General features: G+C 34.9%; 1 protein-coding gene across 1 annotated transcript in view; it reads left to right on the top strand.

Moving 5' to 3' along the window:
• Window positions 1-24,293, top strand: part of ABCA13 (ATP binding cassette subfamily A member 13) — a 504,928-nt gene that overhangs the window by 14,503 nt on the left and 466,132 nt on the right. The window contains exons 2-3 of the mRNA XM_031957225.1: window positions 9,789-9,882; window positions 16,421-16,544. Of these exons, the coding sequence (XP_031813085.1) occupies window positions 9,789-9,882; window positions 16,421-16,544 (218 nt within the window). The remainder of the gene's footprint in view (window positions 1-9,788; window positions 9,883-16,420; window positions 16,545-24,293) is intronic.

The following is a 24,293-nucleotide window of genomic DNA, read 5'->3' as shown; positions in this document are numbered from 1 at the left end:
TTGTTCCTTTTTGATCTCTTGGACTTAAAGTAATCCTCGGCAGTATTTTTTGAGCTATCAAAGAGTGTGATATTGGGTTTCAGCACATTGTCAGGGAATTTTTTATATTGTTGGATTTTCTGGCACAGGTTATACTTCCTTATGAATGATTTCAAAGGAGCAATTTCCTTTCTTCTCTAATTATAATAGAGATTGAACTATTATTTCCCACCTGTTTTCTCTTTATGATTTCAGGTCACATATAGGCAGATGATGAGGTGTAGAACTGATTGGTTGGCTCTAGAAGTATTTCTATTCAGAGGAGACATGGGAAAGAATTGAAAGAGGTAACAAATGACCAGTGTTCTTCCAAGAGTAAAGAAACTGAAAACATCAGGAAGTCTGCTCTGGTTCAAAACATCAGAGACAAAATGATCATGTTCTCACTTGAATCTGATAGAGAAGTTTGGTTATGTCCAGATTCTTGGGTTTTTGTTTGATTTTCTTTTCACCTGTAAATTAACATTCTTTCTGGAAAAGTGTTTGATTAAACATAGAACATGCTCTGGAAGCAAGGAAGTATGGAAACAATCCTATGGCATTAATGTTACTACTGGGCTTATATCCCAAAAAGATCATAAAGAAGGGAAAGGGACCTGTATGTGCATGGATGTTTGTGGCAGCCCTCTTTGTAGTGGCTAGAAACTGGAAATTGAATGGATGCCCATCAGTTGGAGAATGGCTGAATAAATTGTGATATATGAATATTATGGAATATTATTGTTCTGTAAGAAATGACCAACAGGATGATTTCAGAAAGGCCTGGAGAGACTTACACGAAGTGATGCTGAGTGAAATGAGCAGGACCAGGAGATCATTATATACTTCAACAACAATACTATATGATGACCAGTTCTGATGGACCTGGCCATCCTCAGCAAGATCAGCCAAATCATTTCCAATGGAGCAGTAATGAACTGAACCAGCTACGCCCAGAGAAAGAATTCTAGGTGATGACTAAAAACCATTACATTGAACTCCCAATCCCTATATTTATGCACACCTGCATTCTTGATTTCCTTCACAAGCTAATTGTACAATATTTTAGAGTCTGATTCTTTTTGTACAGCAAAATAACGGTTTGGTCATGTATACTTATTGTGTATCTAATTTATATTTTAATGTATTTAACATCCCATCCTGCCATTTGGGGGAGGGGGTGGGGGGGTAAGAGGTGAAAAATTGGAACAAGAGGTTTGACAATTGTTAATGCTGTAAAGTTACCCATACATATAACCTGTAAATAAAAGGCTATTAAATAAAAAAAAACAAAAGAAAAAAAACCAATCCTATGGCATTGTGTAGATCAGGGTTTCTTAAACTTTTTCCACTAGCAACCCAAGAAATTTTATGTGACCCTGGGTATATAGGTGTATAAAACAGGCATGCGAATCAAACATTTATTGATAATAAATCATAATTTTGTCACTCCCACATTCAGTGAGCCTATATGGGTGGCAATTCACAGTTTAAGAAGGTTTGGTGTAGATAATGATTTTTAATTGTGTTGCCCTTCTTAGAATGGAGTTTTGTCACCTTCAAATATATTAGCCATCTATTGAGTGCCTGCTAGGTATAGAGGTATTGAACTAGGCCATGGGGAATGGGGTGGTGGTGAAATATGATTTAATAAAACATGATTCCTACTATCAGCTAGTTCTACTTAAATGGAAGAATATATCCTCCATACATTTAATTATGGAATAAAAGGATAAATGATAAAAGATGCTGTGTTAACCCTGAGTAAAAAAGAACAAATTTCTGGGAGGGGTGACATTTGACCATGTTTTTAAAGAGTGAGGAGAATTTTAATAGACAGTCAATCAAGTCAATAAAACATTATTAAGTTCCAATTATATGTGGGACATTTTGCTATTAACTGGGGATTAAAAACAGAAATGAAACAGAACCTGCTTTAAGGAACATATATTTTATTGGGAAAGTTAATATGCAGAGATATGCTTCAGTACATATGATACAAAATATACATATGATACAAAATATATGCAAGGTAATTTGTTTTTTTTTTTTTTTGAGGGGGGGCATTAGCAATTGGGAGCAGGCAGGAAAGTCTCTATGTAGAAGATGGTGCTTGAGTAGAATTTTGTTGAACTTTGGATTCTGAGATGTAGAGTTTATATTTCATCCTAGACATAAGAGAATCGCTGTAGTTTACTAAGGAGAGGAGGGACATGGTTAGGTTGCTGTTTTAAGAAAATTGCTTTGGTAGCTGTGTGAAGGATAGGTTTGAAGAAAGGAGAGATTTGAAACAGAGAGAACAGTTAGGAGGCTGCTAAAATAGTCTAGCTGATGAAGGCTTGTATTATGTTGGTAGCCTTCTGAATGAAAAGAAAGGAATGAATGAGAGAGAAACTTTGAAGGTTTATTTGATAAGTTAACAATTGATTGGATATGTGGGGTGAGGGAGAAATGAGAGGTATCAGGGGGCTGATGTAAGAAATAGAATATTGATAGATTTTTCTTTGGGGAACAGTAAGTTTTCTGGTAGGGTAAAATGTCATACTGGCCAAGAGCAATAGTAGGTAATGAGACTGGAGGGTTGGAAGAAATTAGAATGCCAGTCTGAAGAATTTGAAGTATTCTGTAGGACCAGATTCATATATAAGAGCATTTAATCTGTAAAGGAGAGTGAATGATGGATTAGCAGAGGATGTTGGGAGAGAAAGAAAGAGAATTGGTTAGGAGGCTCTGGTGATAGTCCAATGTCCATGGCCTATGCTAAGGATATTCAATAAGAACAAATAGGAGATGGATGTGTTAGATTTTAAAGTTTGCTGTATTTCATCAGTGAACTTCAGGCCATATTGGAGTTTGTTTTTACTTCCTCTGAAAAGGAAGTCAATCACTCAACAAGCATTTGTTAAACACCTACTAAGTGCTGAGCTGGTTGTTGTCCTTTGGTCTCAAAGAGGACCATGCTGGGTCATTCTGTGTTAGTGTCTCTCATGTCATACAATCAATTCTAAGGTTCTTAAGACAGACCCTGAAAGTGTCCTTACATTGCTTTTTCTGACCACCTTGTGGGTGCTTGCCCTGTGTGAGTCTCCATAGAATCTTTTTTTTTTATAAGCATAAATTTGGAATTCAAATGTGGCCAGCCCAGTGGAGTTGTGTTCTCTGCAGAAGAGTTGGAATGCTTGGCAGTTTAGTTTGAGAAAGGACCTGAGAGTCTGACATCTTCTTCTGTCAGGTGATCTTCAAAATCTTCCCAAGATAAGTCAATTACTACATTGATGGTAAGAGGACTACAAGCTAAAACTAAGGTGGAAGGAGTGTGATTTTTTGTTTGCAGATGATTCAATGCAGCCTCTGAAGCAGAGCTGTACAAAATATGGATCAATCCTCTACTGCTTTTGGCTTAACAATTAACACCAAGAAAACACAGGTTCTCCATCAACTAGCACTGCACCATCCATATGTGGAACCATCAGTTAGAGTAAATGGTAAAGTTTTGAATGCTTTGGATAAGTTCTCTTACCTTGTCAGTATACTTTCTAGGGATGTCCACATTGATAATGAGATTGACACAAGCATTGACAGAGCCTAACTCGGTGTTTGGGAGGCTCTGAAAGAAAGTATGGAAGAAGAGAGGTATTAGATTGACTACCAAACTGTAGTCTTCAGAGTCCTTGTGGTGACCTCATTGGTATATGGCCATGTCCTGAGCACTCTGCTAAACATAGGTATTGTTGTTTGTCCTTCCTTATCAAAAAGGGCCATGACATTAGGGAGGTGATTCCATGACCTGAAAGTGAACTGGATTTAAGGGAGGGAGGGCTGTGCAAAGTCACCTGCCTCACTTTCCCCTGTAGAACTATCTGGATCCAGTGACTATAGATCAGAACAACTGGGAAATTGTCCTTGATGCAATGGGAGATGTTGGCCTTTTTAAGTTAAGGTCCTAAAGAGGTCTCACTTTGACTGAAGCTGTACCCATTCAAGGATTAAAGCAACTGAGGCAAAGAATGGTATTTATGGCATCACCTCCCTCATATCATAGACTTTTTAGAGAATGAAGGAGAAACAACAACCTCTATGAATAAAGCTGGCCTACAAACTGGAATTGGAAGACTCCTTCCCTCTTTCCTTCCCTCCCTCCCTTTCTTGCTCCCTCCTTTATCCCTCCCCTCTCTTTTTCCCTTCCTCCCTTCTTCCCTTCCTCCTTTCCTCCCTTCCTCTCTCCCTCCCTTCCTTCCTTCCTTTGTCCACATAGGGTATAATACTCTTATCTATAGATGCTCTTAAAAACATTTCCCCTCCTCTTTTCCCACTTCTGAATTCTCTCAAGGGGTTTACTAGCTAGATTTCTTTTTTTTTTTTTTAATTTTTATTTAATAGCCTTTTATTTACAGGATATATACATGGGTAACTTTACAGCATTAACAATTGCCAAACCTCTTGTTCCAATTTTTCACCTCTTTCCCCCCCCCCCCCCTCCCCTAGATGGCAGGATGACCAGTAGATGTTAAATATATTAAAATATAACTTAGATACACAATAAGTATACATGACCAAAACATTATTTTGCTGTACAAAAAGAATCAGACTCTGAATTATTGTACAATTAGCTTGTGAAGGAAATCAGAAATGCATGTGTGCATAAATATAGGGATTGGGAATTTAATGTAATGGTTTTTAGTCATCTCCCAGAGTTATTTTTCTGGGCATACTAGCTAGATTTCTTTCTTAAGAACCAGGCCTTAAACCAAAACCAATTTGATTTTAATTTGCCGCCAATAGGTCCTAAGCCAAGCCCCATTTGGACATTGTTTGGCTCTTCTTTGACTTAGATTAAATATGAATCACAATCATTTCTGCTTTGGCCCCAAACCCTGAAGGTCTTCCCCTCCCAGATTCATTTATTTATTTATATTTTTTTGGATGAGGTGAAAGAGAAGATTCTTTGTCAAGCCCTGAGGATACAAAAAAAGTATGAAGAGTTTAAGGGATTGTACTCTTACACTTTGGGCCTATAAAACTCACTTTGTATCATAGTCCATTAGATTGTAAGCTCCTTAAAGACATGAACTATATTTTGCCTCTTTTTGTATTCTCAGTATTTAACACAGTACTTGGTACATAGTAGATGCCTAATAAATATTTATTGGTTAATTGATAGCAGGGAGCATTTTAGTAGTGTCACTGGACTAGTGTCAGCAGTCCTATTTAATAGTTGGGCACTTCACTGAGACTTATGGTCTTCATTAGCAAAATGGAGATAACAATACCCTAGTTTCTAAACAAGGTTGTTATCAGGATCCAATGAGAAAATATTTGGATTTTGTTAATTTTAAAGTACTATTGATGGGGTTCTAGCGACGGAGAGTTGTGGGAATCCTCTTTTGGTCAGAGTAGGTCCTTTGTGAAAGAATTCATGAATCTGAAGAGTTTTAAGTGGCAAAAATGGAAGTTTATTGTTGGATGAGAAGTCAGCTTTGCTAGAAAAACTGACTTCTTGAGTGGAAAAGTCCTATTAGGGAAATGGAGGCTGGCACTGAGAAGAGAATGTCTTCACAGCATACGTGGTCCTGGCAACTATGCCAAAGAGGCAAAGCATACTACTTTGGACATTCTGCAAAGAGAGAGGAGAAACCTATTTTATGAGCAGATCTTGGCGGGGAGGGGAGCTGGGGAGGTGATGGTGGTGGTGGTGCAGTTTGAGCTGATTAGACCAGGATCACCCAATTGAAATTACTTTGAAGGCTTTTTCAGCCTGAATTTTTATGGAGATCCTGCTGTAAATGGGAGTGATTTGCCTTAGAAATGGCCCAGCCTCAGCTCTCTTTCTAGTGGCTAGAAACTGGAAACTGAGTGGATGCCCATCAGTTGGAGAATGGCTGAATAAATGTGGTATATGAATATTATGGAATATTATTTTTCTGTAAGAAATGACCAACAGGATGATTTCAGAAAGACCTGGAGAGACTTACACGAAGTGATGCTGAGTGAAATGAGCAGGACCAGGAGATCATTATATACTTCAACAACAATACTATATGATGACCAGTTCTGATGGACCTGGACATCCTCAGCAATGAGATCAACCAAATCATTCCCAAGGGAGCAGTAATGAACTGAACCAGCTATGCCCAGAGAAAGAACTCTGGGTGATGACTAAAAACCATTACATTGAATTCCCAGTCCCTATATTTATGCCCACCTGCGTTTTTGATTTCCTTCACAAGCTAATTGTACAATATTTCAGAGTATGATTCTTTTTGTACATCAAAATAACGGTTTGGTCATGTATACTTATTGTGTATCTAATTTATATTTAAATATATTTAACATCTACTGGTCGTCCTGCCATCTGGGGGGGGGTAAGAAGTGAAAAATTGGAATAAGAGGTTTGGCAATTGTTAATGCTGTAAAGTTACCCATACATATAACCTGTAAATAAAAGGCTATTAAAAAAAAAAAAAAAGAAATGGCCTAGCCTGAGAAACCCTATCTCACAGACTCCATGGAGCCTGGGAGACCAGAAATCAAAGGGGACAGAATTTCAGAGTGTTAATTTTACAGATCAAAAGGGAACACAGTTTCATACCCCCATCACTATAGAAATGTAGAATTGGATTTAATGTTTTATCAGAATATTTATTATATAGGGATAGGGCTGGACTTATGTTTCCAGTGTTATAGGGAACTCCAAGATTAGAAAATTCCCTCTACTCATTCTCAATAATTTATAGAGTTCTTTAGTACATCCCTGAGAAGGTAAATGATTTGCTCAGATTCAAAGAGTCTGTATTTATCTCAGAGATAAGACTTGACTGGTCTTTTTCTAGCACCAAGTCAAGCTCTCTATTTACTATACAATACTCTCTCATTTTTATTGTACAAGCAATTTTATTACTACTTCACTTTTACCACTTTATTACTACTTTAGATAGGGGAAGGAGCAGGTTGAGATGGGAGAAAGACAAGAAAGGATTTTAGAAATTACTTATTTGATGCATTTTTGTGGCATTTAGCTTCCTTGTACATACTGCATGAAATAGATTCATGATGTGTGGCTCAGAATGGTGAATGATCACCATTTAATAAAAAAGCTGGAGAGATCTCCAGGAGCAAAGCAAAAGCAAAAGTTTATTGTATGTTCTTGCAAGAAGCAGGCGTCCCTCCCCATGAGCCAGCAATCGAAAGGAGGAAGCATTGGTTTTACACTTTAACTTTTTACACTTTAAATTTTTATACTTTAAAACTAGTCCCTAAAGCAAATACTTCTCCCACCACTGACCATCATCCTCATTGGCTGAGGGTCTTACATTCTAAATGCAAGAACTACCCAAGAAATTGAACTGGGCCAATAAGTACATAGTTACCCATATTTGATTGAAATGATGTCATAGGAGGATAGCAAGAAGGGAATTTAGATATGCCCTTGGATCAATGCTCAAAGATCTTTAGGCCTACTCCAACTCTGAAGTAGATGAAGCCTTACTCGATTTTCACAACTGTCTTGAGAGATCTCACCCTGTCTCATTCAATGATTGCCTAAAGTCTTTGGTATGAACTAGGAAAAAAAATCCTTATTTCTTTCCAGATGTTAAGTAATAATGTTAGGATTACAAGAGTACTTTACATTTTTATAGGGCTTTATAGTTTTCAAAGGACTTTCATAGTTAGGTAGCTCTTATTACCCCCAACTTTAGAGACAAACTGTAACTCAAAGCAGATAAAGGGAGCCCATCACATGCAAATAAATGACAAAATTGGGATTCTGATTGCAATCATTTGCTTGAAGTAGAGTGGTCACTTACCATTTTAGTAGTTTTGGGAGGCAGGACTAATGCCTGCCTAAAATGCTCCATTACATCATAATTTTATTATATGTAGTTTTTATACTTCTGAAAGAGTAATTTAGTCCATGATATATCAAATTCTATATTCTAGTGAACTATATTATAAGGATAGTCTACATGAGTTGATATGAAAGATGGTAAACTCAGGAAGGAATGTATTCATTTTGCTCACTATTCAGTATTCAGAAATTTAATCATATTTTAGACAATATAGTAATATTCACACATGGTCTTCCCTCCATCAAGAGTTCAGCTCAACAGTAATTGAGCCCAATGAACCCTTTTAAAACATCTTACTTGTGCCAGAAGTTGTGTTAAGTACTAGATACATAAAGGTAAGAACAGAACAGTTCTAGACCTCAAGGTGCTTCTACTCTATTTATCTAAATTTATATTATGCTTCTATGTGTTATATTTACCTAAGTAAAAAACCTTTTTTTTTGGAAGGGGGGAGGGAGATGGTTTTAATTTATCACATATTGGCTTAAATAGTGGAAGAGTATTGTCTTTAGATTACATGGATTTTGTTTATAAATACCTTTATAGTTTTTTCAGAATATAGAACTTAAAAAAAAACTTTAAAAATCTTTTTTAAAAGCCCAGAAGTGCTTTGGGTATTGGACAGAGTGCTGTCCAAGATTTCAGTAACATGTATGTGTGTGTGTGTGTGTGTATGTATATATAGCCTGGAATCAGGAAGACTCATCTTGAGTTGAAATGCATATTCTTAGCTGTGTGATTCTGGGCAAATCCCTTAATCCTGTTTGTCTCGGTTTCCTCATCTGTAAAATGATCTAGAGAAGGAAATGGCAAACCACTCTAGGATCTTTGTCAGGAAACCCCCAAATGTAGTCATAGTGAGTCAGACACAACTGAAAAAAAACCACTGAACAATAAAAGACTGTAAGTTGCAAAGAAGTTGATGATGAGAATAAGTAAAGGAAGTTTCCTCATTCAGGAGTTCCCTGAATAAATGAAATGACAGTATTAGGGCCTACCCCTAAAAGAGTGCATATTGCAATTGTGATTACCAGAAATAGGGGCTATTTGGGGAGAACGGTCATTTTATTTGTATTTCTTCCACGTTTGAAATTTAGTATTTTAGCTAGGTTAATGGATATTTATAATGAACAATCTTGTCTATTAATATTTATGATTTTTTAAAAAAAAATCTCATTCACCTTTGGATTCAGTACTAAGTACAATGCCTGGCTCATAGTAGGTACTTAATAAATATTTATTAACTGATTGGATTATATCAAATTATCCATAATGAACATTAATATAATACCCCAACAACGTTAGCAAATAGTAAGATAAATCAATACAGTTATTTTATATACTCTCTAGCAAGAGAAGCTGATATTCAACTGTTTGCCTATCAAAAATTATTTGGTTACATGATTATTTTTAGGTTATAATGATTCTCTACATAGTTGAGCGTTTATGATGTGCATGACCAATACAGACAATGAAGTAAAGTAAATGGATCATCTGCTGTTTTTGTTGGCTCATAACTAATTTTTTTCTTTTTGAAATCCCTTGATTCAATTTCAGGATTCTGCAAAGGAAACAATGGATAGTGCTATTTCATTACATTTGCCTTTTTTTTCTCCTTGAGTTGCTGGTCTCCACTAGTGGAGTTTGTATTAGATCTGGAGTCAGGAAGACCTTAATTCAAATCTAGTCTTAACCACTTAATAGGTATGAGATCTTGGACAAGTCACTTCTATCTGCCTCAGTTTCTTCATATATAAAATTAGGATAGCAATGACACCTGCTTTCCAGGGTTGATGTGAGGGTTACACATTAAGTAAATACTAGTTTTTGTGGTTGTTGTTATATAGTAGATAACCATATCAGTTCACCTTTGTGAGAAACATAGTCACCATGAATTTCTAACATTGTTGCATCCTTTTCCAGGTCCTATCCCTTTCTGAATTTCTCTGGCCATGCACATTATTTCTAATTCTGACGGTGATTCGCTTCCAGGAACCTCCAAGACACAGAGATAACTGTGAGTATATTTAATCTTCTTTTATTAAAAAAGCAAAGCAGAACCTCATTTAGGGCCTCACTGAAACATTTAGGTAACACTGGATTTTCAGAAGCTATGCCATACTAGCAGATCTTAGTAAACTGAAAAGATTTGGAATGGAAAGGACTGCTAATGAACTCCATGTCAATTATACACTAATAAGTCTAGCTAAGTCTGGAGAATCTTTTTATCAGGTTGACCACAGGTAATGGATTTTTTAGTCACTGAAACTCTTAAAGATTATTTATTAGACTGGTAGAAGATTTCTGATCTGTACTGGTAGGGGGACCATCAACACTGAATAAATCTTTTATTCTTGAAGGATTTAAATTTTGGTAGAAGTATGAAAAATATTAATGGAAATAATAAAAATCTAATCCTTTGATATGGTCCATAATTTGGAGAAATCCACACATGGAATTGGGATCAGTCTGTATATACCAAACATAGAGTAAATTTAGACTGGAGTATATAGAGGGCACTGCTGTGGCAAGTAAATCAAACTTTCTTCCCAATAAATTGAAATAAACTATGTAGTTAGCCAGTCATTCAAAAAAAAATTTAAATTGGTTTCAAAAGAATGGTTGGTATTCTGCTAATGCCAGAGTAGCCTATATTTTGTCTTAGAGGCAACAGGGATCCACTGAAACTTCATAAGGAGATCTGTGTGTTTTAGCAATATTTTGTGATAGCTTGGATAGGGGAGAGGCCTGAGTCCAAGTAAAATTAGCATAATTACTCTTTCAGATGATAGCCATTCAAATATTTGAAAATTTGTTAAATTTCCCCAAGCCTATTCTTCAGGCTACATATCCTTATTTTCCACTATTCTCTGGTCTAGAACATTATATCTAGCTCTATCATGTCCAGCTTAGCGTATTTAGAAACCATATCATAAAAATATTAATTGAAGGAATTAATGGGGTTTAATCAACATAAAAAAGTTTCCTAGTAAAATGGCATTCTACAAATCATGTTAATTTCTATCATTCATATTATGGGGTGAAAGTCTAGATTTATTTATCCTTCAACATTAGTACAAATATAAATATTTGCCCTCTAATTTCAAATGCTAACTAGCTATTCTTTATGTTCCAAAAAATGTAATTTTTCTCTAAAAAACCTTGATATGCTCATTTTTATATCACAAAAATTTTCTAGTATGTTCTTTTTTTTTTTTTTTATAATTTTCTTTTTTTTTTTAATTTAATAGCCTTTTATTTACAGGATATATACATGGGTAACTTTACAGCATTAACAATTGCCAAACCTCTTGTTCCAATTTTTCACCTCTTACCCCCCCCACCCCCTCCCCTAAATGGCAGGATGACCAGTAGATGTTAAATATATTAAAATATAACTTAGATACACAATAAGCATACATGATCAAAACATTATTTTGCTGTACAAAAAGAATCAGACTCTGAATTATTGTACAATTAGCTTGTGAAGAAATCAAAAATGCAGGTGGCATAAATATAGGGATTGAGAATTCAATGTAATGGTTTTTAGTCATCTCCCAGAGTTCTTTTTCTGGGTATAGCTAGTTCAGTTCATTACTGCTCCATTAGAAATGATTTGGTTGATCTCGTTGCTGAGGATGGCCTGATCCATCAGAACTGGTCATCATCTAGTATTGTTGTTGAAGTATATAATGATCTCCTGGTCCTCTCTATTTCACTCAGCATCAGTTCATGTAAGTCTCTCAGGCCTTTCTGAAATCATCCTGTTGGTCATTTCTTACAGAACAGTAATATTCCATAATTTTCATATACCACAATTTATTCAGCCATTCTCCAACTGATGGACATCCATTCAGTTTCCAGTTTCTAGCCACTACAAAAAGGGCTGCCACAAACATTCGTGCACATACAGGTCCCTTTCCCTTCTTTATAATCTCTTTGGGATATAATCCCAGTAAGTAGTAACACTGCTGGATCAAAGGGTATGCACAGTTTGATAACTTTTTGAGCATAGTTCCAAACTACTCTCCAAAATGGTTGGATTCGTTCACAACTCCACCAACAATGAATCAATGTCCTAGTTTTCCCACATCCCCTCCAACAATCATCATTATTTTTTCCTGTCATCTTAGCCAATCTGACAGGTGTGTAGTGGTATCTTAGAGTTGTCTTAATTTGCATTTCTCTGATTAATAATGACTTGGAGCATCTTTTCATATGACTTCTAGTATGTTCTTACTCAACCTTAGAGCTATCCCATAACAATAATAAAAAAAACAAAATGAAAAAAGTTCAGTCAAACTAACCAATGTATTAGAAAGTCTGAAATTGTGTACAATGCCCCATATCTATATTCTCTACCTATGCAAAGAAAGAACATGTCAGATAGTATTAGGGCACTTCTTGGTCATCCCAATTTTGTAGCATTCATGTTCCGTTGTTTTGTTATAACCTTTAAAGACCTAAGGTCATTCCTACAGTTAAATACGGCATTTGACGGATTCATTACTATGACATCTACTGTTTAAAATTTTTTTTCTTTACTGGTAGAGGGGAAGGATTGGGAGATGGGGAGAGGGATCAGGGGAAGGTGAAATACAATACAGTGATTGATTAGTATAGTGAAAAAATGCTTGAGTTGGAATCAGGAAAAACCTGAGTTCACATTCTATCTCTGAGACAAGATGTGTGACTAAAAGCAAATTGTTTCCCTTCTTCATGTTTTGTTTTCCCAGCTGCAAAATGGATGGTGGAACTTTAAAAATCTTAAAACATTGTATAAAGCAAGACTTTTTTCCTCTTTTATTCATTATATATAAAACATGGGAGAAGTGATGTGCTATAGAGAAGAACTACCTCTCCTTGCAATCAGAAAGACCTAACTTCAAATTCTGGCTCATATTGGCTTTATGATCTTCAACAAGTCACTCAACTACTTAATGCAAGTCTTTCTAAGACTATAAGTTGCAACTTTTATATGGCAACTTGCATTGGTAAAGGGATTTTCCTCACTTGGAGATCCAATTAAATTATATCTGGTGAAAACAATAAATCTCTAAAACAGTATTCTTTTACTTAAGAATTTTCAATCCTGTAATTTAATTAATCTGTACTCTTTTGATCAAGGAATTCTTCAGGAAGTCAATGAAAGTTTTTTACATGATACATTGAATGAGGCTGTTTGATATTAAGAATTGACTTGAAGTCAATTAATTTCTGTATTTTTACAAGGAAACCTTGGTAGCCTTTAAAGGTCCTGAATGGGAAATTCTTTGTTAAAGGTTAAGTTGTCTTAAAATGTGGGGTTTTAGAATAAAATTTAGAAAAATAAAATGTTTCCATTAAGGAAGTATGTAAACTTTTTGTATTAAATATTATAAAGTGAAATATGTTCTCCTGAGAGACTGAAGGGGAAAGGACGAGGGAGAATGGACATGGAAGAGTAAAGAGGTTGTAGAGTAGAAACCAGAATGGTAATGTTTTGTCCAAAAGGGCTCATCAAATCCTTTTGCCTTCTGTTCCATTGAAGGCCAGTGAGTGCTATTGAGAGGCCTAAGAGATCAGTAGGGGGAAAAGAAGAGGAAAGAGAAATAAAAATTTTCTTCCTTCCTTCCTTCCTTCCTTCCTTAGGAAGGGTTTGGGATATGTAGACTCTTTGCCATTGGCTCTAGTCTTCACTGTCAAGGATAGAGTTGGTTCTTTTCACCCCAGTTCTATTTAAGTGCTTATAGTTGGATTAGCTTTTACAATGGAATATTTAATTCTAAAGTTATAATCACAAATATACAAATTTAATTGCCTAACATGTGTGACATAATCCATCTCCCCTAAATCCACTTGCTTCTCTGGGGAGGATATTAGGTTCATAATTTAGCTAGGTTCCTATAGAGCACAGTCTCAGTTCCAAATCCAAGCTTCAGTCTCAGGCATCCTGATTCTCTGAGCACAGCTTCTAGGACTTTTCTGCCAGGCTAGATAGCTGCAAAATCCTACCTGAAATCTTACAGTCTCCAAAGGTACCAATTTTTCAATGCGCCAATGCTCTTCATAATGACTCATAGTGGTAAGGTAGGAATCATGCAGACACTGAAACTGAAAAAAAAAAAAACAAATGACTTCAGAAATAAACAAACGGCATAGTTTTTGGAGCTGGGTTAGAGAAGGAGCAGCAGAAAGATGTTAGTGCCCTCTCACTTGTTTAGTCTTAAGAGTGAACTAAGATTTCCATCCTCTGGATGGAGCCAAAGGAAAAAAGGAGTAATTATCTCAGTATGTTCAATCTTAAAGATGAAGTCAATCAAGGGAAGGTAAGGCCAGTAACAAAGTAGACAAAATTGCAGGATGGGAGGGAACCCTTCCTGGGAGTAGGGTGCCTTCATCTTAGGAGATCTAGATAAGAGGTGTATGGAGTGTTCTAGGAGTATGAGAACCTCTGGTGTGAAGATTTGCTCATCTATCTTTGATATCCACTTTTCACCCAACTATCATGGATAGCTCCAAGAAGCTGTAGCATATACAGTAGCTGTATCCTGGTAAATTGTCTCAGTAGAGATTGAGTGTAACTGACAGATCTCAAACTTGTTGGTGAATTAGGTGGATGTCTACTCAAAGCATGTGAAGACTTCTCCTGGTAGATGGGTGGATAAGAGCAATTTTTTCCAATGGCATGAAGGTGACTAAAACAGACACTATGGAGTTCTTAGAGACTGTTCAGATATCAAGATGCCAGTATCATCCACTACATCCTAGGTTATTGCCCATCATCATGATTTTGATGGCTTAGGAAGAGAGAGACTGATAACTTTATACAATTCTGCCTCACTTAAATCCAATTCACCAATGAGTCAAGATTTCACTTGTGGTGCCATTGGTACTCTTTGAAAATGAAGTACAAACAAGATTTGTAAGTTGTACCTGGTACTTGAACATAGGTCTTTTGTTACTAGATCCACTTCTCTTTCTAATATACACACTGCTTTCCTTCTCTCTAGGGGATGTGGTCTCATGCCATCACTAATTTCATTATGTGCTACTTAAAAGTATAGTTTGCCTAATTTTTGTATGGAACAAGACATTGTAGAACCATACAATTATCTAATAGGACCCATAATTATCCAAGTCCTAAACTATCATAAAACACAAATGTCTGAATTTAGAAAAAAATTCTTACTTTTATTTTTATGACATAAGTTGATATTTACTTCAATGAAAAAGAAAAGAAATTACTGAGTATTTCAGAATCTAATCAATCTTGAGTTTTTCTTATAATGTACAACTGATGTTTTTAATAATGAACCATGGGCATGTTAAAGTTCTCAATCACTTCTGCAATTGTCAAAGAAATATCAAATTATATTAAATATAGTTTCATTGTTCAATATATTTTAATTGTATCTTTTTGGGGGGTAAAATTTGTATCCTATGTAAGGATATAATAGACTGCCATTTTAGTAGATTTCACTTAACTAGAGTATTCTATTGAGAACATCCTAATTCTCAATCATTGGTTAAATAGGGTTTTGTTGTGCTAAGCATAGAAATGTATATAGAAAGAAAAAATGCAAAATACCTGGATTATTAATTAATGACTGCTAGATATTATTGCATTTAGGAAAATGTAGAATATTTTCCACTCATTTTTTTTCTTTGCCTTCTTCCTCCTTCACTGCTTCCTCTCAATATCACTTGGTGTCATAAATCTCAAGATGGTTCTCAATTCAGGACACTTCTGCCTTTTCTTTGGATAGTCAATGTGCTGAATGATGGAAGTATATGTGCTTGAGATTTTGAGAAGGACACATTCTCTCATATATATTGTAAATCCATGCAATTAGTAGAATGGTGATATTAGGAGAATGTAAGCTCCTTGAGGACAAGGACGTTTTTACTTTTGTTTTTGTTTATCTAGTACTTAATACAGTGTCTGGCACACAGCAGGTGCTTAATAAATGCTTGCTAAATTATAATGAATTGCTTCTAATTGAGATTTGGGAATGGAGGAAGATGATTTTGGAAGAGAAGGAATCAGGTAGAAAATTTCTTAGGGGAATAGCAGGAAAAACAGGATCCTTCTTCCTTTTCCATCATCCGTAATATAAAGATTGTTTGCAGGAATTGTGGGATGAGTACTTTTCACCTCTGATACTCTTTATTTTTCTGGAGACAGTAGAATCATTGATGTCTTCAAGTTACTAAGGTTTCTTGTGTTCCAGTCATCTTACAGAGGACAACACTATGTCAGAGAGAGGGCAAAAAGATATGACATTTTATTCTATTTTTTTATGCAAGGGATGTTTTCTTTTTGTCTTTCCCTAAGTCACTAGATGCTTAATATTGTTGTATTCACATTTTCAAAATCTGCCCACCTAACTAATTGATAGAGTTATGTCCAGAATTTTTGTCTTAACATTAATTAATAACTCAGAAATATCTCCACTATACCCTAGTACTTTATGTGAAATTTCTCTTCCTAAAAATATCTTCCACAGCTGTCTTTGTTGTATATTTTCTATACTCTGGTTTCATAGTTTTTTCTTTCTTGCATTTATACATAGGTTATTTGCAGCCCCGTAACTTGCCAAGTCAAGGAGTTTATCCCTTTGTCCAAAGCCTCCTTTGTAATGCTGGCTCTAGATGCAAGAACACCAGTTATGCAGTGCCAAAGGATTCCTACTTCCGGTAAAAAAATATAATTTTTTGCATGCATGTGAAGGTGGATTAGTTGGGTGAAAGCATGTATGCTAAAGCTTTGCTATCTGGGAAAATGAGAATCTGAAAAAAAAGATATATTTGTTAAGAATAATGTGGTAAAACTAACCAGTAATAAATTGTTTTCTATTAGGTATTCTTCCAGGCCTATTTTTGTGAGCAGATATTAATTTCTAATTATTAGTCTTATTTGCATACAATGAAAATGTTAAAATATATAAAGCATTGATTCTCTGTAGATTTTAAAAATTGTCACATATTAAAGAAAGTTCCCAACTGCCCCCCACCCCTTTTATTTTTGCTACATTAGATAATTTTTGAAATTAGAAGAAGGAAATGGGAGTGTTTATTCTGGAAGAAAGAAGACTTAGAGGAGCAGTGATAATTGTTTTCAAGTATTTGAAGGACATGGCATGGAAAAGTGATTAGACTTTTTCTTGGTTTCAAAGGGCAGAAACACAAGTGGGTGAAATTTAGGAGTAGTAGAGGTGTCTTTCCCATGTTCCCACATAGATATTTGTCAACAGTTAAGTTTATTTTCCTTCAGCTAACATGACTCCATAGGCCTCAAATTCAATGGAGTCTTCAAGTCCTAGGTGAAAGGAAGAATAAGGAGGCACACTGAAGCCTGATGTTAGGAAAATGTCCTAACAGTGAGAGTTGGCCAAAAGTAGAGGGGAGTGGATTCTTCACTCTTATAGGATCAAGGTCATTAACCACAGGCTGGATGAAAACTTGTTGAATGTGTTGTAATGGGAATTCCTTCTAGATGTGGCCACTGAGATCTCTTTCAAATTTGAAATTCTGTGATCCTGATTAAAACGTAAAGTATCATTATTAGCATGGAGGGACACTGTGACTGGGTTTTTTGGAGTCAGGAAAATATGAACTTAAGTCCTTCTTTTGGCCCATACTGGTTATGTATGGCAAATCACTTGGCCTCTTAGTGCCCCAAGCAACTCTTTAAGACTGCAAGTTACAGAGAAGAGGTTCATTTTTATTGGAAGAGTTCCTCATCAGCAGCAAACTGTATTGTCCAGTTAAAAAAATACATAAATGTCTGTATATATAATATATATATAAACACAAAATGTATTACACATGATATACATATATATATTATACAGAGGCATAAATTGTATGCATTTGCCTATAACATATACACACATGTATCATAACCCTAAATAAAGCAAATACATGCACACATAATAATGTATACTTATGCATATGTTAATATATAGATAAACATATATGTAATATATTTATACATTTCAAGAACATTCTAAGGATCAGTGCAGTTTTAAGTAACTCCTAAGTTAGACCTATTCATTATACATATATATATGCATGCACATATGTATTATTATTAACGAACATAATCTCTCTACTATGTACATATAGATGTATACAATACACCTTTGTGTAGATACATATTACTATTACTGAAAATTATTGGTTCAACAATTTTATTGAATTATCAAGTGTGTTCCCTGCTCCAATACTGGGAACTCTTCAAAGGTAATCAGTATAACCTAGTCATATGATTCTAGATTATGAATCAGTGGACTCAGAATATTGTGGCTTTATTGATTTTAAAGTTATATTCTTAAGTACTTTTCCCTCTGTTAATTATAGGTAGGGATGGAGGTGGGAAATGGTTTTAATTGGTTTGTAAATTTGAATTAAGACTTCTCCCTTTGATAGTGGATATATAGGAGTCTCAGATATCTTGCACAAAAATCGTAATTCAACGTTTGCTCTCCATTTAATAAGATCTTTTACCCTTAAACTAAAGAGTTTTTTTTTCCTGTGAGAAAATATTTTTTTTTCAACTCAGATTTATATATTTGCCTTTAGGCAACATCAACCCTAGCCTTTGGAGTTAGGTTCTATGAAATGAAGTGTAAGAAAAGAATCTGTTGGAAAATGAATAAAAACCATAATGATTAAAACTTGTGATTATATTTCTTTTGTTTTTGCATTAAAGAGCATATGAATATTATTCTCTTAATGGGAGTTAGCTGAATAGTTCTTGTCTCATCATTCTTATCAACAAGGTCCTTCCTTTTCTGTACCAGTGGAAGGAATATTAATTATTCACTTAATTACTGATCCATGTCATGTGAGAGAAAAAACAACTGTGAATTAGATTTCTAGAAACCTAGATTCTAGGACTATATCCATCTCTGCAAGAATATGTGGCCCCAAGCAATAACAATATTTTAAAGAATTTTCATCCCAGCTTGTGAACGATGGAGTGTCCATGTATGGACACAATGGAGCTGGAAATAAGAGACAGCATTAAGTCATAGAATGAGGACTTGTATCTAAGTCAGGAAGACCTGAAATTAAGTCCCATATCACACATTCATGCATCACATATATGACACTCTCTTGGGACTCTAGGCAATTCTTTAAGACCATAAATTGCAGATAAGGCATTGACTTCCATTGATAGAGGGAAATTTCTCAATCTAGAGTTTTCTATAACAATTTAATCACTGGTTCAAACCCTTTCCCTGTCCTGTGGAACTACAACTTGGATATAATTATTAATTTCAGTTTTCTAGCTTCAAATTTCAATATCTTTCTTTTTGTTCAACAGTTGTCATGGATCGATGTTTCTCTCTCTGTCTCTGTCTCTCTCTTTCTCTGTGTCTCTATATCTATGCCTGTTTCTGTGTCTGTGTCTATCTGTCTGTCTCCCCCATCTTCCCTCCTTTTCGATGCTGTGCTAGCTCTCAGTGGTGGTGACATATAACCAGAAGTTAGATCTAAGTACTGCATTTGTAAAATTACCTGTGCTGACAGTTTTGGTAGCTTTTAGCACGGGAGCCAATCACCCCCTTAATCCTGTCATCACTAGTTGAATTCTTAACAGTGTTTGAGGGTTAGCTAGGGGACAGAGGGAGGGAAAAAAGAGAAAGAAAATGGGATTGGGAAAGAGAAGATGAAAAAAAAAAAGAGAAATAATGAGAGGAGATGAAAAAAGATAGAGACAAGTAGTAAGAAATCATAGATCACAAATAGTCACCTTGGTGCCACACATATGTCTCAGCATACATACATAACCTATTCCTGAAAAAACAACATATATTTAAATGCCTGATATGTAAGGTTTTTCTTCTTTCTCCAATGTGTTCATAGACCATGAATTCAATTTGATTTAAAACCTCAGATGAAATCATAGTTATAGCAATAGAGGAATTCACATTGGTATAAAAAGAGTGAGAGGCAGTATTTCTCTCTTAATAGATACCTGAAATTCCAGTTGAGTTAATTTAGTTCATGATTATCAGTAAAGTTCCCTACCCACCCAGGTTAAGTTTACATTTGGAAGAAAGTCCAAGTTTCGTCTTACCTAGGCTATAATTATAAAACAGTTCTATGATTAGAGGTTTTATCATGGAGCTTTCACTCAGTCCTAGGGAGAAACCTAAAGTAAAAGGCCTAATACGTCCTGACAGCATAATAACTAAATAAACATGTTTTGCATTCAGAATCAATCCAATTGTGTTTCAAACTATAACTAGTAATAAACCAGAAAATAAACAGGGCTGTCATCTCAAAATACTTTTTGCAGTAAACATTCAAATGTTAATAATCTTCTTCAGATAACTGACACCTTCAGATATAAATGTTCTCTTCCTTTGCCTTTATTAGATAACTATTCCTGTGAAACTGAGTTTCCTTCCTTGGATATAACCTATTCCTTCTAATTTCCAAAGAATTTTCTCTCTGATTATTTACACATTTCTGATATTTTTGATCTTACTTTCTCCTTTATCACCCCTCTTTCGTAGGGTTAATTTTTAAATATATACATTTATAGATTTATAGTGTTATAGATCTAATGTGCTTACCTTTATATTGGTCTAAATCCAGCCCTTTTATTTTACTTATGAGCAACTAGAGAGATTAAGTGACTTGTCCAAGATTGCACAGGTAATAAATAGCATATCTTGAATCAATCAGATCATATTATTCCCTATTTAGAACTTTCCCCTCCATGCCATGACATGCAGATTCAATTCAATTAAGCAAGCATTTAAAAAAAAATTCTTTTGGAAGGCAATTGGGGTTAAGTGACTTATTCAGGGTCACACAGCTAGTAAGTATTAAGTGTTTGAGGTCGGATTTGAACTCAAATCCTCCTGATTCCTGGATCAGTGCTCTATCCACTATGTCATTTAGCTGCCCCACAAGCATTTACTTTAAAAATATTTTATTTTCCCCCACTTGTATGTAAACACAATTTTTAATTGTTTTTAATTCCAAATTCTATCTCATCCTCATTCCCTCCCCTTTCCCTGAGATGATAAGTTATTTGATATAGATTTTGCATTATGATGATGTAAAACATTTCCATATTAGTTCTTTTTTTGTGAGAAGATATGAACAAAAGAGAAAGAAGGAAAGAAAGGAAGAAAAAAAAGTAAAAAATAGCATATTTCAATCTAAGCAGACATTTATTAAACATCTTTTTTTGTACCAGGTGTTGGGGATGTAAAGCCAAAAAAATGGCATCAGTTCCGCTCTCTAAAAACTATATTCGAATACAAACGAAGATGGGATTTAAAACAGCAACAAAGCTTTGATCAAAAGACATTGTCTTTTTAAGCAATCATTAGAAAATTCCCATCATTTCTTTGAAGGAATGGAAAGCAACCAAAGTATGAGATGTGATTTTTCAATCATTCTTTTATGGTCAACTTAATTATTTTCTGCAATTGTACTTTGTGAAGGATTTAATTGAAAATATTCTGGATGTTTGTATATGCTTTGTAGAAACAAGATTTATCACTTAAAAACACCAACTCACTTAAAGCAACAAATTTGTCAAATAGCTTAGTTAAAACTTCTCTGTTCTTCAGTGACAGCAAAAAGCATTTTAATCCTCACTCTCAACATCAGCTTCTAAACTCATTATTTGCAGGTGTGATCCGATTCTTCTGATCTGCCTCTTTGTGCTGACAAATTCCACTACCCAAGTCATGTAGACTGATCCAGCTCCTCTGAGATGGGCACCAAGCCATTGTTAATCTTGATGTTTTTCTCTTATCACTGTCAGCTCTCTCTTATCCTGAAATAAATGTTATTGAACAAACATGATACAATGTAAAGAGCAATAGACTTTTACCACTCCCATTAAGCACTGAGTATGCAAGGCACTGTGCTATGCTCTGAGTTTATAAAGAACAAAAACAGTTTCTCATACTCAGGAAATTTAGAATCTCATCAGAGGATGTGATGTGCACATATCTAGGTATACTATATATAGTAAGAAGGAAAAGAAGGGAAAGGACAGAACCAGATAAAATATCCTAGGAATATTTGGAGACACATGCATGCAGACAGAGACACAGAGAGATGGAGACACACACACACACACACACACACACACACACACACACACAGGAGAGAGAGAGAGAGAGAGAGAGAGAGAGAGAGAGAGAGAGAGAGAGAGAGAGAGAGAGCCAGAGCCAGAGCCAGAGAGAGCCAGAGTCAGATGACATGTCAAGTTTAAGGAATAGCTAGTCTAATTTGGCTAGACTGTTTTAAGGGGAGTATAATGAAATAAAGTGTGAAAGATAAGTTGGAAGACTATTGAAGAGAACCTTATATGCTAAATAGTAAAGAGTTTGTGTTTAATCCTCAAGGCAATAGTAGGGAATCATTGAAGTTTTGCAGTATGAACAAATTTGTCAGCTGTGTAATTTGGAATCAAAGACCCCAGAGATTGAGTGTGCTGTTCCCTAGTTGTTGACACTGGGCAAGTTCTTTCACTTCTCTGAGCTTCAGTTTTCCCATATTAAAATGGAGTTGTACTAGGTGAGTTTTAAGGTTTCCCCCTTCCAACTCTGATTCTGTGAATTCAATTTTTTCTTTCGTGTTGTTTTAAGCTTGTTTTATTTTAAAGTGAGAACCTCACCTGCTAGTTTAACCTTTAAAAAAATTTTTCCCATTCAATATTCTTTATCATTTGGCCTGAAGATCAAATCTTGAATGGTCTTTGAGATGTGAATAATTTTTAGATTTATATACATACATATCTAAATCTATATATAAATACATGTACATACATATATACCTAATATATAAGTATATAATATATACATACAGAAATACACAATTATTCATAAATATAATTTATTTACCTATTTATCATCTATTCGTCTATCTAAATATATAAATAAAAACCATTTGTGGCTCATGGGCTAGTACAAAAGCAGGCAAGGCCAAATTTGGCTTTTGAAGGCCATAGTTTTCTAATTCTTGCCAAGTTAAACTATTGTATTTCACCATTAAAACCATGAACAGTTGTCTCTTCATGCTGTTATCATCCCTCCATTTTCATTGTAGCTTCCAGGTAATTCTCAACAATCTACTTTTTGTATCCTCTGCTGGCTTATATGAAAATTAGCCACACTAGTATCAGAGAGTGAATTAGTCAATGGTCATTCTTTCTGTTGTACTTTTCCTTTCACTTCAGAGACCTTATTCCTTCAATTATTTCTGTTCTTTGGCATTTTCAATATTCTTTTCCCTCTACTTTTTAACATATGTACATTTTCATTATTTTCAAATGTAAAGATAAACAAAAGCTTCACTTTACTGATGCTTTCACAATTCATAATTTTTTTCTCTCCTATCTTCCACTGTTGAATTTCTCTGAGTGATAACTGATACCTCTGTAAATTTACTATCTACTTCTTAAATCTTGAATTTTTTTCTTTACCCCTCATTGAAAGTTTCTGTTCTCTTGCTCATTAAATATAAATATTTGGTAGGTTTTTCTCAGTTCTCATTCTTCTTGGTCTTTTTTTTGGGATCATTGACATTAATATCACATCTCTTTTCTTTGGCTATCTCTCTGTGACATTAACTACAACAAGGATACTCAAGCAATAGAGTGGAACTTATCAGAAAATCCAGTCTATTTTGAAGCCTTTTCATATTTATTGCCATGGAACACTGGTACCTTGCTACTCTGGCTTATTGGGATTCCTTTTTAAAAGGAATATTTGGCTGTCACTTTTTCTTGTCTGTTCTTTTCAGGTATTTTATTTAAAGGATTTAAGTACTTCTTCCTTCTGATCTTAAAATGTTAGAGAAAGGAAAAGTAGTTCTTTTTAAGGAAGAAAAAATTGGGGGACTTCCGCTCCCCACTGTTGCATTATTTTTGTTGTCCTCCATCTCTGATATATCATCGTCTGTAAGCTTTGCTGGATCTCTACTTTCTTCACTCTTTGTAAATGAATCTTCTTATTTTCTTTCTATTTACTCCCATTATTTCAACCATCTCTTATATGATTATAATTTCTAAATCTAATTCCATTAAACAACATTGGATTGTGAATCAGGAGACCTGAATTATAGCCTCTGAGAGAGGGAACACAGGGTTATATCCAATCAAAGATACCCATAAAATAGTCACCCCTTTCTTACAAAATTCATTGTATATGAGTCTAAGGTAAATTTCTTTGTTATTGAATTCCTTATTTCTCTCTGCTCATGAATTTTCCTGATTACTTGATTATCACCCTAAGCTAGCTAAGGAAAATTATTGTAGAGTAGCATACCCAAGTTTATTGCTCCAAAAGCAAGCTGTTCATTACTCTGCCGCTTCTCTACCATGCACCTCAAACTAAGTATTGAATATGTTTTCCATTTTTGTCTAAAACTGCTCAGTTTTTTCCAACCACTCACTCCACAGTT

Source organism: Sarcophilus harrisii, chromosome 1 (assembly GCF_902635505.1).
Source record: "Sarcophilus harrisii chromosome 1, mSarHar1.11, whole genome shotgun sequence".
In the NCBI taxonomy this organism is placed as follows: domain Eukaryota; kingdom Metazoa; phylum Chordata; class Mammalia; order Dasyuromorphia; family Dasyuridae; genus Sarcophilus; species Sarcophilus harrisii.
This window is presented reverse-complemented; position numbering and strand designations above follow the sequence as displayed.